The following is a 12,810-nucleotide window of genomic DNA, read 5'->3' as shown; positions in this document are numbered from 1 at the left end:
CTTTTTGGTAGCCACGGTCAGTAGCCCTGGCCCTCCCAAGATTGTATAATAATACAATAATATAATATAATAATAATTAAAATGATTGGTAGTTTGCAAAGCATAGGGTGTTCTTTAAATAACAAGCAACATTATATGTTAGTGTTGGTTCTACTAGACTTTGTGTCCTCTCTTACAGAGAGAGTAAATATTCATTTAGAATTACAAAGGCTTAGCACATGCTCAGCAAGTGACTAAGAGTGCAGGATTTGACTCCTCCATGTGCATGGTACACACAGATTGTCAACACTTCACAGGTAAGTAGACTCCACAGTCAAGGCTGGTTTTCCGACATCTGAAAGTCAGTGATAGAGGGCGGGCCCCTTGCCAGGTGCACCAGTTTTTCTTGCTTTGTGGCCAAATACAACTTTGAATTGGCAACTGATTTGAAGTAGCACATAGTGCCATGCTCTTCCCAGAAGAAGAGGAGATTGGTCTCATCTTTGATGGTTTTGGGTATCTCAGGCATCTCCTAGGGTAAGGAAAACAAAGATCTGTTAGAGAACAGGAAGATGCTAAAAAAAGAACTGATGCTCAATCCCTTGGCATTTGGTCTTCGTGAGAAACACAGCACTTTAGGACTATGACTAGGTAACATGATGATATAGGTTCTTCATTCATTTGTTCATTCAGAAAGCATTTATTACATGCCTGTTAGATGTATGGCCCCATCTATTCATAATAATTGATTTCCTCAGTTAACTGGAGAGATATCAAATGTCATCATGAAGATCGCCAAAGACACTAGTGTCTCACTGTATCCTGACAGGTAGGGTGAAACATTCTTCTTGTCCTGCCTGAACATGGGAATAGAGCATTTTGCATCAGATATGAGCACTAGGGACGCTAAGACCTGGAAACCTTTTGACCTCTAAATGTGCAAAACATACTTTGGGAAAAAAATTTAGAATTTAGACATGTTTATCTCTGTATTTAAGTCAACAATTGAAGACTAAAGAAACCCAAATCTCTCTCTCTCTCTCTCTCTCTCACACACACACACACACACACACACACACACACACACACACAAAACTTCCCAGACATGTCAGAAGCTGAATCCTTTCAATACAATTTTTTGAAAATTGTGATCCCTTTAGACGACACTCCTCTTGTTCCTCTTGTGAGTATGAAAAAAATTTAACAGTAGTTTCATGGAAAAACAAAATTCAAGTTCTAACTTAAGATGCTTCTTCTCTATTCTTTTAATTGAAAAGAATTAAATACCCTTTTGAGGTTTCCTTGGGTTTTTCAATGTCAAAAAGGATTTTATTTCTCAAACCTATTTCTCTCCCAGTTTTCCCCTCTTCCTCCTGTTGGTTCTATCTTCAAAATATAACCAGATTCTGTCTCCGTCTTTCCGCCTGTCTCACAACTCCCACCCCCTGCCCACCCCGACTGTTACTACCACATCTTAATCGGATTTTCTCTATTGCCTCCTTTCTGATCTATTCTCTGAGTTAGAAAATATAAGTAAAGTCAGGATACTTCCCTGCTTGAAGTCCTTTCCTCTACTTGTCTTTCCTTTTTTTCAGGGTGTCCCAGCTCCTTGGGTGTCCCTTCTGATCTTTGAAGCTGGCCTTGTAAAGCTCTAGGGCTGGGTGCACTCAAATCCCTCTGTTTGGAATGCCCCCCCCCCTTGATGGCATGCTCCCTCCTATCAGCAGCTCTCATCTCTAGGGAGCTCTGTCTAAAAAGCATGCTCTCACTTTCTCTATCTCAGCACCCTGTTCATTGGCTTTACAGCATCTTGCACTTTTTGATGGTTGTTTGGCTCGTCTATTGTCCGTGCCCTTCAGAAGAGTGAGTTCTATAAGGCTTTGGCTCACCACCGTCTACTGAGCTGTTGACACTGCTCGAAAAATAGAAGGCTCTCAATAAACAACGTTTGTTGAATGAATTCACGAATGAAGCTACTGCCCTACTCTCTAGACATCACTTTCATCTGACTTGATGCAGGAAGAGAGACACATGCATCCACATAAATCCTAGTTAGGGTGGGAGCAGGGGTTAGATTACACATTTACTGAATAAGGGTCACCTACTAATCAGTGGAGAAAACATTTGGCTCTAGTGGGCATGTGTGTGTGTCTGTATGTTTGGAGGGGAATGTGGTAGTAGAGATGAGGCTGGGATGAGAGAGAAAACTGGCACCAATGAAGAGAGAGAGCCACTGCAGTCAGAAGGCCAGGGTTTGAGCCTTGGCTCCCAGCTTTTGCTTCGTACCCACTGGCAGGTGATTAATCCTCTGTGATCTCAGTGGCTTATTTGACACTCTTGGAGGCAGGCCCCCTTGTCCTAAAGCCTACTGTCACGTAGGTCAGATAGTAGATGTCAGTAAAGCTCAAAGAGGGATGGAATAAACAGATGTCCAGGGATGGGAGGTGAATAGGACCAGGCAGGGAAAAGAGAAAGAAGAAAAAGGCAGTTTACCTTTTATGTAATTTTGCCACCTCCATCTTGCTCTCTCACAGATCCTGCCTAGAACTGCCTCTGAATGTAGTGGGTAAGAAGTAGGATGGGAAAGCAGGTGGGCAGGTAGGACTGTGGTAGGAAGAAAAGAGGACTGTGCCATCCTGCTAGGGGTGTCTGCCTCTCGGGATCATCTACAAATGCATGGGTTGTAAATGAAGGTAAATTGGAGACTGAGAACAACTGACCTTTAGCAATACGGGTTCGTCTTCGTTTTGAGCACACACAAACAGTAGAGTTTTTGAGATTCTTAGAGTCACAGGACATTGAAGATCCTCTTCTGGTATATAAGCACACATGTCAAATTTCACTGGCAAAGAGAAAAGCCAAAAAAAAAAAAAAAAAAAAGTAAATCCATTGTATTTGTGTAAAATCAAGTGTTTATGAAGATGCTGTGTGTGGGCTTCCCTGGTGGCGCAGTGGTTGGGAATCCGCCTGCCAATGCAGGGGACACAGGTTCGAGCCCTGGTCCAGGAGGATCCCACATGCCTCAGAGCAACTCAGTCTGTGCATCACAACTACTGAGCCTGCGCTCTAGAGCCCGCGAGCCACAACTACTGAGCTCACGTGCTGCAACTACTGAAGCCCGCGTGCCTAGAGCCCGTGCTCCGCAACAAGAGAAGCCACTGCAATGAGAAGCCCGTGCACCGCAACGAAGAGTAGCCCCCACTCGCCGCAAATAGAGAAAGCTCACACGTAGCAACGAAGACCCAATGCAGCCAAAAATAAATAAATAAGAAATAAATTTATATATATATAAAAAAAGATGCTCTGTGTGTGTGTGTGTGCAGTTATGTCCCCAACTACGGTGTAAGTACCTGAAGGTCAGGAATGGAATTTATACATCTTTGTATCCTTCACGATGTCTGCCTTATTCACTAAGCAGGTAAATACTTGGTTAATGGCTTTAGAATTGTCTATGTTGAATGAATGCTTGAAGGCTGCATATTTATTGAATCTCTTATAATTATATTAGTGGGATAAGACCCTGGAATTTGTGAAGTCATGAGTAAAATGGAGGGGTTTAGAAGCTGATACACTCATATGTTGCTAAGGATAGTGAAAAGTAGTTCAGTTTTCCTTAGAGAACAATGCTTAATAAGAGCTGTAAAATTATTTATGCCTAGAAATCCAGCATCTGGGATACATTCCAAAGAAATAAGCTCATAGAGAAAGAAATAATTTAAACAAAGACATTTGCAACTCAATTATTTAGAGCAAACCCAAGGCACCAGCATAGCAACATGATCGAATATTCTAGTGCCATTAAAAATGGCAAATACAAATACTCTGTCAATATGTGGGAAAATTGTGTGAAATAATATTAAGTAGGAAAGTAGAACACAAAATAATTTGTAAATGTCTTAGAGTGGAAAACATGTTAGCTGAAATATATCCAATCAGAAAGAGCCCTGCTTGTTTATCACAAAGTAGCCTCTTTGGAGCTCTGAAGATAATTTTGTTTACTGATGACATGTCCTTAAGCTAAAATATGTACACCATGGAAATTGGATCGTTGTGACAAAATTTCTTGCATCCTAAATTTCATTCTTCAGAACATATTTGCAGCTTATTGCCTACTTTGTCTCACAATTATGTTATCAGAGATAATGATTCTTGGGCTTCCCTGGTGGCGCAGTGGTTAAGAATCCGCCTGCCAATGCAGGGGACACGGGTTCGAGCCCTGGTCCAGGAAGATCCCACATGCTGCGAAGCGACTAAGCCCGTGTGCCACAACTACTGAGCTCACATGCTGCAACTACTAGAGCCCGTGCTCCGCAACAAGAGAAGCCACAACAATGAGAAGCCCGAGCACCACAAGGAAAAGTAGCCCCCCGCTCATCACAACTAGAGAAAGCCCATGTGCAGCAATGAAGACCCAACACAGCGGAAAAAAAAAAAAAAGAAAAAAAAAAAAAAGAAAAGATAATGATTCTTCCTAGTTTGGTGTTACTTGGAAGTTTGATCAACAGGCTCCTCATTGGCTTCTGAGTACATTTGCATAAGTCACTGAATATTTCTGAGGCTCCGTTTATTTACCTTTAAAATCAAGGATAAGACTATCTCAGAGAACCAAAGGAGATAGTATCTCAGAAAGCTTTATACTGCACTTAGAGCTTTCATAGCTGAGACACCTCTCTCTTGTTGAAGCTTCCAGATTTGGCTGAAGTTACTGTCCTTGCCCAGAATTTTTACGGGGTGTGATGTGCTTCATCCTATTCTAGATAAATCGTGCAAAGCCAGGAATCCAGAGAGGTTTATTCGTTAAAAGCAGAAAGCTTAAAAGAAATATAGAAATTAAAAGGGTGGGGGAAGATGACAGAATTGTCCATTTACCTGCCTCATCCGGATTATTTAATGCAGCAGCCATGAGGTATTGACCCGACGAATCTTGAACTATACTTTGATGGAGGGCGTCATTCAGAATGCATTGTTGTTTGATGACCCCCATAAAGTTGTATTTCATGTTGCTCTGGAAGCTGTAATGTGCTGATCTGGGCTTGATGATTTCTAAAACCGTTATCACGAGCTCAGATTAATGTCCAAGTACAAACATAGATGATATAAGTGCTCTAATACCAGCTATTGAAGGGACATGAAGAATATCCCAGTCTAGGTGAGGAAACTGAGAGAGAAGTGAAATCACCCTGTCAGCAGAATTGGTTCTAGGATTATCCCTGTGGTTACTGATTTGTTTCTTTTTAAACTTCGATTCTTCAGGCAATAGTTTTTTTTTTTAAGAGATTACTTGTACAACTTTTTTGGTTGTTTGGAGGTTGGTAAGTAACCAGGAAGACTCCTTGTATTCTCCACCTATATTTTCAAATGAATGCACTCTGAGAAAAAAATGAATCCACTAGGAATTTTATATGTCACTGAGGTGGAGGTCTAAATGTTTGCCACCATTCTTTTTTTTTTTTTTTTAACATCTTTATTGGAGTATAATTGCTTTACAATGGTGTGTTAGTTTCGGCTTTATAACAAAGTGAATCAGCTATACATATACATATATCCCCATATCTCCTCCCTCTTGCATCTCTCTCCCACCCTCCCTATCCCACCCCTCTAGGTGGTCACAAAGCACCGAGCTGATCTCCCTGTGCTATGCGGCTGCTTCCCACTAGCTATCTATTTTACATTTGGTAGTGTATATATGTCCATGCCACTCTCTCGTTTCGTCCCAGCTTACTCTTCCCCCTCCCGGTGTCCTCAAGTCCATTCTCTACATCTGTGTCTTTATTCCTGTCCTGTCCCTAGGTTCTTCAGAACAATTTTTTTTTTTAGATTCCACATATACGTGTTAGCATATGGTATTTGTTTTTCTCTTTCTGACTTACTTCACTCTGTATGACAGACTCTAAGTCCAACCACCTCATTACAAATAACTCAATTTCGTTTCTTTTTATGGCTGAGTAACATTCCATTGTATATACGTGCCACATCTTCTTTATCCATTCATGTGTCGATGGACACTTAGGTTGCTTCCGTGTCCTGGCTATTGTAAATAGTGCTGCAATGAACATTGTGGTACATGACTGTTTTTGAATTATGGTTTTCTCAGGGTATATGCCCAGTAGTGGGATTGCTGGGTCATATGGTAGTTCTATTTTTAGTTTTTTAAGGAACCTCCATACTGTTCTCCATAGTCTGCCACCTTTCTTTTTATTTTTTGAAAAAATTTTTTTTAATTTTGTTTTTTCTATCTACCACCTTTCTGAACAGGGGTATGTGTCAATAGCTTCACAAATCCTCATGGCTCTGAATAATTCTACTTCCGGGAATTTTTTATTCTAAGGAAATAAATGATAGAAATGAAGATTTACCGATATGGCTATTCATTGTCACATTACTTATAATGGTAAAAAACTGGAGCTCTAAAATGTCTTTTATGTATTGACAAATGAAAAAAGTTGGATATTAAATTGTATGTAATTGACCTGATAATGTTTAACATGTATATTCCTGTGTGTGTATGCACATAGAAAAGACTTTAAGGAAAGTAACATAGTGCTGGCAGTGGTAAACTCTGAGGGGTAGTATGAGTGGTTTTAATTTTCATTCTTGTATTTTCTTGTATTTTCCAGTTTTCTAGGTGAACATGTGTTAATGTTTAGCTGTTACTTTAAAAGTATTAGGTTTATATTTCATGTGGAGGCTTGTATAGTGAAGGCATGGGAGAAAAATCATGACTTCTATGGTCAGATAGAACTGATTTGGTTTAACACTTTACTACTTACACACTGTGAGATTTTGGGCAGGTCACTATCTCACTGAGCTTAGTTCCCTCATATATAAAACAAGAATGTAGGATTGTTGTGAAGGTTAGAGATAATGCAGCCATTAATAAGTTAGTAGTGTTGGTAGTATTAACAAAATAGTAGTAGTAATAATACTAATAATAACAATAATAGCTAACATTTTTTAGGTATTTTCTATGTGCCAGGCATTATTTCAGTCCCGAAGCTTGCAAGTATTGACTCATTTAATCTTCACAACAGTTAGGGGCTCTGATTATCTCCATTTTACAGTAGAGGAAACTGAAGTACAGAAAGGTTAAGTAACTTGCCCAAGGAGACATAATTAGTATGTGGAGGAGCATAACTTCCACAGTGGAAGTCACCCACTGACAGTATATAACTGCTTTCTGTCGAAAGGTTAAAAGTCACATGACCTTAAGAATATGGCCGCGAAGTGAGTCTGTGAGCAGGTATGCTAAACTCAAGCCACTGCTGACCTCTTCCCGTGGGAGAAGGATAAAAATTAATTTTCCTTTCTTATAGTTACCAGACGAATGGTCGGTTGCCCTCTTGTTACTCAAGGTTTTATTTTCCCCTGTACTCTGCTGTCCCCATTTGCTTAAAAATAGAAAACAAAGATATTATTGCACTTGACACCTTACCTTCTTCTGTATCATTGGTAATGTCTTTCAGGTCATCATCGGTGATGAACTGATTTAAACTCAACCGTCTCTTCTTCAGAATCTTCCCGTTGGCTGCCACCCTCGCCACATTTTCCTTGAAGGTAAGCTTGGATGTCTTAGAGGTTTCAGAGGTATTCAGAGATATAAATTTATCCATGCAGTCCTCATGAAGTGGTTCATAGCTTGCATCATAGAAGGACTTCAGTGAGGAAGGAAAATGGAAACTGAGAGGCTGCCCATGGCCATAGAATGAGACTCCTTTATAATAGGAGTTTTATGCACCAGACTTAGAGAGAAGGATGTCCATTTTGGTCTTAGGTAACCCATGTTTCATTAGTCTTTCCCTCCTTCCTCCTTTCCTTTCTCCTTCCCCCTTTCCTTTTCCTCTGCCTCCTTCCTCTTTACCCACTTCCTCCCATCCCTCCTTTCAGGATTTCCCTGAAAAGATGTGATCTCTGGGAAGGTCTTTGTCATCCAACCACAGACTCAAAAATGAGATCTTGTTATACTTAGTGAAGTAAGTCAGAGAAAGACAAATACTATATGATATCACTTATATGTGGAGTCTAAAAAATAATACAAATGAACCTATATACAAAACAGAAATAGACTCACAGATGTAGAAAACAAACTTATGGTTACTAAAGGGGAGAGGTAAGGGGGGAGGGACAAATTAGGGATATGGGATTAATAGATACAACCTACTATACATAAAATAGATAAGCAACAAGGATTTACTGTATAGCACAGGAAATTATATTCAGTATCTTGTAATAACCTATAATGGAAAATAATCAGAAAAAAAAAACTGTATCACTATGCTCTCCTCCTGAAACTAACACAGTATTGTAAATCAACTATACTTCAGTAAAAAAAAATGACATGTTGTCATGAAACAGGTCTACAAGTGATCTTAGTGAGTGGTAGTCTTCCAGTCAGTTCCCCCTCAGGAGGTTAAGCATCTACTTGACAATGCTCAAATATTTTAGAAATACTCCTCTAGGTATAGCTTTTAGAACCAGTACCGAAGACACACAAAGCAGTACCTATTTGTGGTCTCCTAGCAAAATAACACAGTATGTGAATGGCTGCAGATTTTTTACTTTCAACTGGTCTGCTTCCTCCACCTCAGCTTCATGGGCTATTACACTTAGAGGGCTATCTCTAATCTCTGGAGCTGGTGTTAGAGAAGGTGTCAACAACACGTCACTTAAGGAGACAGACCCCTGGTGAAGTGGCCCAAAGGGGCTGTCCCAGGATGGTATAACCAACATTCTGATTGAAAGCTGACCCAGGAGACTCCATTCTTGGAGTTTCAGGTTAGTTCTTGCTCTGTTCTGGGAAAATCTGGTGACCAAGAACGATGCCATCAACTGTTAGTGCAAAGAGGCAGTTGGTCTCACTTATAATGAAGAAATGCATGTCTCTGGACTTCTAGGGAAGGTAAAACAAAAGCATCTAAGATTCAAGCCGTTGTTATACTAGTAGAGAAAATACTGCGTAAACACAGCAGTCTCGTAAGAATTACAGTCATTTGCTTACCTGATTCAGAGACAGATGGTCAATTTCGGAACTGTATTCTTCATTTTCACTGTTAAACAAGAGGATGAGAATTTAATTCTGTTTGTTATATCACTACAGTCACTGGGCAACATATTTTAATAACCATATTAGCTTTGGGTAACACACACACACACGGCCATTACTGTCATCTTTGAAAATTAAGGACCTCTGTGCATACACACCCATACAGTAATTTGTACCTGATAATTTGGAATTAGTAATCATAGGGCCAGGCCTTGAACTCTACCTGTGCTCTATCTATGAAAACGAGGCTTGGCTAACCAATTGAAGAGTTGTAATTGAATTTCAGGGAAAAATTTTAAGCTCCTCAAGAGAGAAGAAATACCTTTGAAGCACCTCATTTAAATTTGAACCAAATAGGTTATAGGTTACACTTTGCTTTCATGTATTTACTAAAACAGATTTAATAATTTATACTTTGCAAAATATCCAGGCAACATTTCCATAGTCTAGTTTGTGGTTAGTGTATCTTAATAGGTAATGGGAATACCATGTTGGTTTAAAGTGTTCTATAATTTTAACTTTTTATTCATTATCTTTCTCCTATGTCTGAATGAGATTGACTGTGTATGTTTCATATGCTCAAATTGCTGTGAAGCCATTTCCTATTCCAGATTGAGATCAAGAAGTTTTCCTGAGAAAGGTTTCTCTTTCTGACAATCCATTAAAACTCCTTACTGTATCAGGGCATGTGAACCAGACTGAAGCTGTGACTAAGTAGATGTTGAAAACCACTAGGACTCAGCAGCCCTTAAAAGTGATCTTTCTAAAAAATGGCTGCCTCCCTGTCAATTTCACCTCATGAAATTTCATGTAAATTTCAGTTTACATGCTGGATGTTGCTTCCCTGGGTCTTCACTGAACCTGCCCTGACTTCAGAGGTAGGACACAACTTTACAGCCTCTGTGGGTCTGGCCCCATGCTGGTTACAGTAATCCCAGCTGGATTCTAATGTGCCTTGAACCCCTCATTAAATCACAAGAAACAGAATCTCTTTCCTACCTGTAACAGTTCTTCAGGTCTTCAAAGAGGTCAGGGACTTTGGCCATCTTCACTTCTGCAACAGAGAACACCAGTAGCTGTCAGCCCTGCCAGCCTCTGAACCGGATGCCAGCAAGGAGAACCACCTCCCCTTTTGTTTCTTGAGACATTTAATGAATGACTTAGCTCACACTCAGCATTCTTCTTTTCACTCCCTTGAATTACCTGCATATGTATTTGCCTCCTCTGCTACACAGTAAACTTCTTTTAGAATCTTGGTAACCCTTATGTGTCCAACCCAATGCACTGCACATGGTAGGCATTCAATGAAAGTTTGAATAAGTAAAAAACAAGAAACAAAAAACCCCAATCAGGATGAGATATTTACCTTACACAGATGCAAGAGAGAGACAGAGTTAGAAATTCCCAGTTTTCTCCTAATAGTTTTTGGTTGTAGAGATTCCCTCCAAGGAAAGCCTTGGCTGCACCCTCCAATGCCCTCATATGAAACCAGTTCCTCTGTCCCCCAATTTCCCACCAGTAGAGAGAATCATTTTCTGAAATCTGACTGTGATTCTAACTCACACACCAAACCAGAGAGGGATGGGAAAGGAAGGAAGAGGCTTTAGCTTCAGAGAAGGCAGTTTGAGAGATCACAGCCAAGGAGAAAAACAAAAAAATATTTTAAGAGCCAAAGATGTGCTAAGGACGATACCTTTGCTGACTCGAGCGAGCGACAGTGAAATGACTTGCTCTCTTTCCGTGTGGTGACTATAGCCCCAGTCAGCCTTCTTCGTCTTTTGTCTGCTCTGGAGTGGGTGTGGCCATGATTGCACCACTGGAAATTCACAGGGAAAAATTCTGCTTTGTATTTTTTTAAGTTCATTCAACCTTATACTGGCCAAAATAATGACAAATAATATACTTGATCATAGTGTTTGCAGAGATTCCAGGAGTTTCTGACTTGGTTCATTTATTTATTGCTTTGCGCTAAACAATTACAAACATGTAGTCTTAGAAAAAGAGAAGAAGAACAGGAAACTTAAGTTTCTAAAAGTATTTGGTGGGGGATGGAGGGAGAACTCCTAAAAGCAGAATTGTAGATGGTTAGAGTTGGAGGGGCGCTTAGGAGTCGTAGTTTGTGTTTTGGCTTAATTTGTTTATTGAACCCCAGGGCTGAGTATGAATTGATGGAATACTTGGCAGCCCCCTGGCAGCTAAGGGGTGGCTCTTGAGGGAAGACAATCCATCTTTTCTGAAGAGGGAGGTCTGCTTGAGTACAATCACTCATACATCATACATACAGGCATACATCACTCTGAGCATGGGGTGACAACCTCCCGGTTAGGGCAGGGTAGAGGAGAGAAAAATGATAGTCAATCACAGAAGTCAATCCTTTTACTCCTCTGAATACTGTCAATCCATTTCGGACAGAAGTGACAGAGCTTTAGGAGAAAACTCTGTTCCTGGCCACATTTGGCTTCTACCAGAGCCCAAAGAGAAGAATGGTCTTCTCTAGGGTTAACCCAAGATGCGTGAGGATAGCTGCAGACTCAGGGAGGTATGGACAAGGCTGGAAGCCAGTGGCTGGATTTAAGAATGGAGATTGGGGGACTTCCCTGGTGGTCCGTTGGTTAAGACTCCACGCTTCCACTGCAGGGGCCTGGATTCCATCCTTGGTCGGGGAACTAAGAAACTGCATGCTGCGTGGCATGGTCAAAAAAAATAAAAAATAAAAAAAGAATGGAGATTGAGAAAGGAAGGGACTCAGGGGCTCTTATACACGACGCTGAGTCAGCGTTGCCTGCCTGTTGTCATCAAAGACTTTTTCAGTATCCTGAGGCTGGCCCAGTTCAGGTGGCAGAACACCAGACTCTTAGCAGATAAATGTTTCAGGTTTCCTGGTTGGCGTTTAAGCTATATAATTTTAAATAAAGGAAATGGATGGGAAAAGAGGGTAGAGGAGGAATATAAAAAGTAAAGAGAGGAAGGCAAGACACCGCAATGCAACATGATATTAAAAAGCAGAAAAGCTCAAAAGGACGAGGAGTACAGTGGTTTGGTGTGAGTTGAGTCAAGTATGCTGTGTGGGCCTTGTTTAATGTAAATCATGAGGTTGGTTAGGTGATCATTAAGGTCTGTCCTAGGTGCAAAATCTCTGCTTCTGATTCTATTGTCCAGTCCAGTTCCTCCTGGTCACAGACCTGGTGTTATAATAGTTATAAATAAGAGTCACAGGAATAATTGGCATCCTGGATGCAGGCAATGTAAATGTAGGACCAGATTGGGATGAGCTTGGGTGTCTCAGGATAGATCCTTTTGTGAAGGGTGATGGCAGCTGATTCTCTACGTCTGTGCTTCTCTTTCAGGCGACACAGAAATATTAACACTCGTTACCCCCTCTGCCTCCTACGGATCTTGTGAGGACTATTACTAAGAAACAATTGCAAAGCACATAGTGAATGTGGGCTGCTATGGAGACGCAATTAAACAAAAATAATAACAGCACTAATGATGGCTTCTGTCACTTGGGACCCTGTATAGTCATCATTGTAATGCCTTAGTTCACTGAAGAAAATATAGTTCTTATGAAAATAATGACTTGAAACTTCAACAGGGAGGACATTTTCAGGTGAAGGCCTCCACTGAAACCCAGAGTGGGTTCAGTTTCTGGGAGGAATACATACCACCTCTTTGGTAATCCAGGAAAATACCGTTGGTTCCACCATCAGTGGCAACACCCATCCTGGCCAATGTCACATCTCTGTCATAGAAAATTCCTCAAATGTGGTTGTTGAACTTCTCAAGGAGGG

The 12,810-nt window shown here is 40.6% G+C and overlaps 1 protein-coding gene across 1 annotated transcript; it reads right to left on the bottom strand.

The window, feature by feature from the left end:
- Positions 1-307: 307 nt before the first annotated feature.
- On the bottom strand, positions 308-10,065 carry IL1A (interleukin 1 alpha). The gene is made up of 6 exons (XM_068564563.1): positions 10,019-10,065; positions 8,975-9,023; positions 7,412-7,631; positions 4,849-5,022; positions 2,700-2,821; positions 308-511 (listed from the first exon to the last, which is right to left on the bottom strand). The coding sequence occupies exons 1-6, from the start codon at positions 10,063-10,065 to the stop codon at positions 314-316; spliced, it is 810 nt and encodes a 269-aa protein (XP_068420664.1). The 3' UTR covers positions 308-313.
- Positions 10,066-12,810: the final 2,745 nt, after the last annotated feature.

Source organism: Eschrichtius robustus, chromosome 15, assembly GCF_028021215.1.
Source record: "Eschrichtius robustus isolate mEscRob2 chromosome 15, mEscRob2.pri, whole genome shotgun sequence".
NCBI lineage: Eukaryota > Metazoa > Chordata > Mammalia > Artiodactyla > Eschrichtiidae > Eschrichtius > Eschrichtius robustus.
The sequence above is the reverse complement of the archived record's forward strand: the minus strand, read 5'-3'. Positions and strand labels throughout refer to the sequence as shown.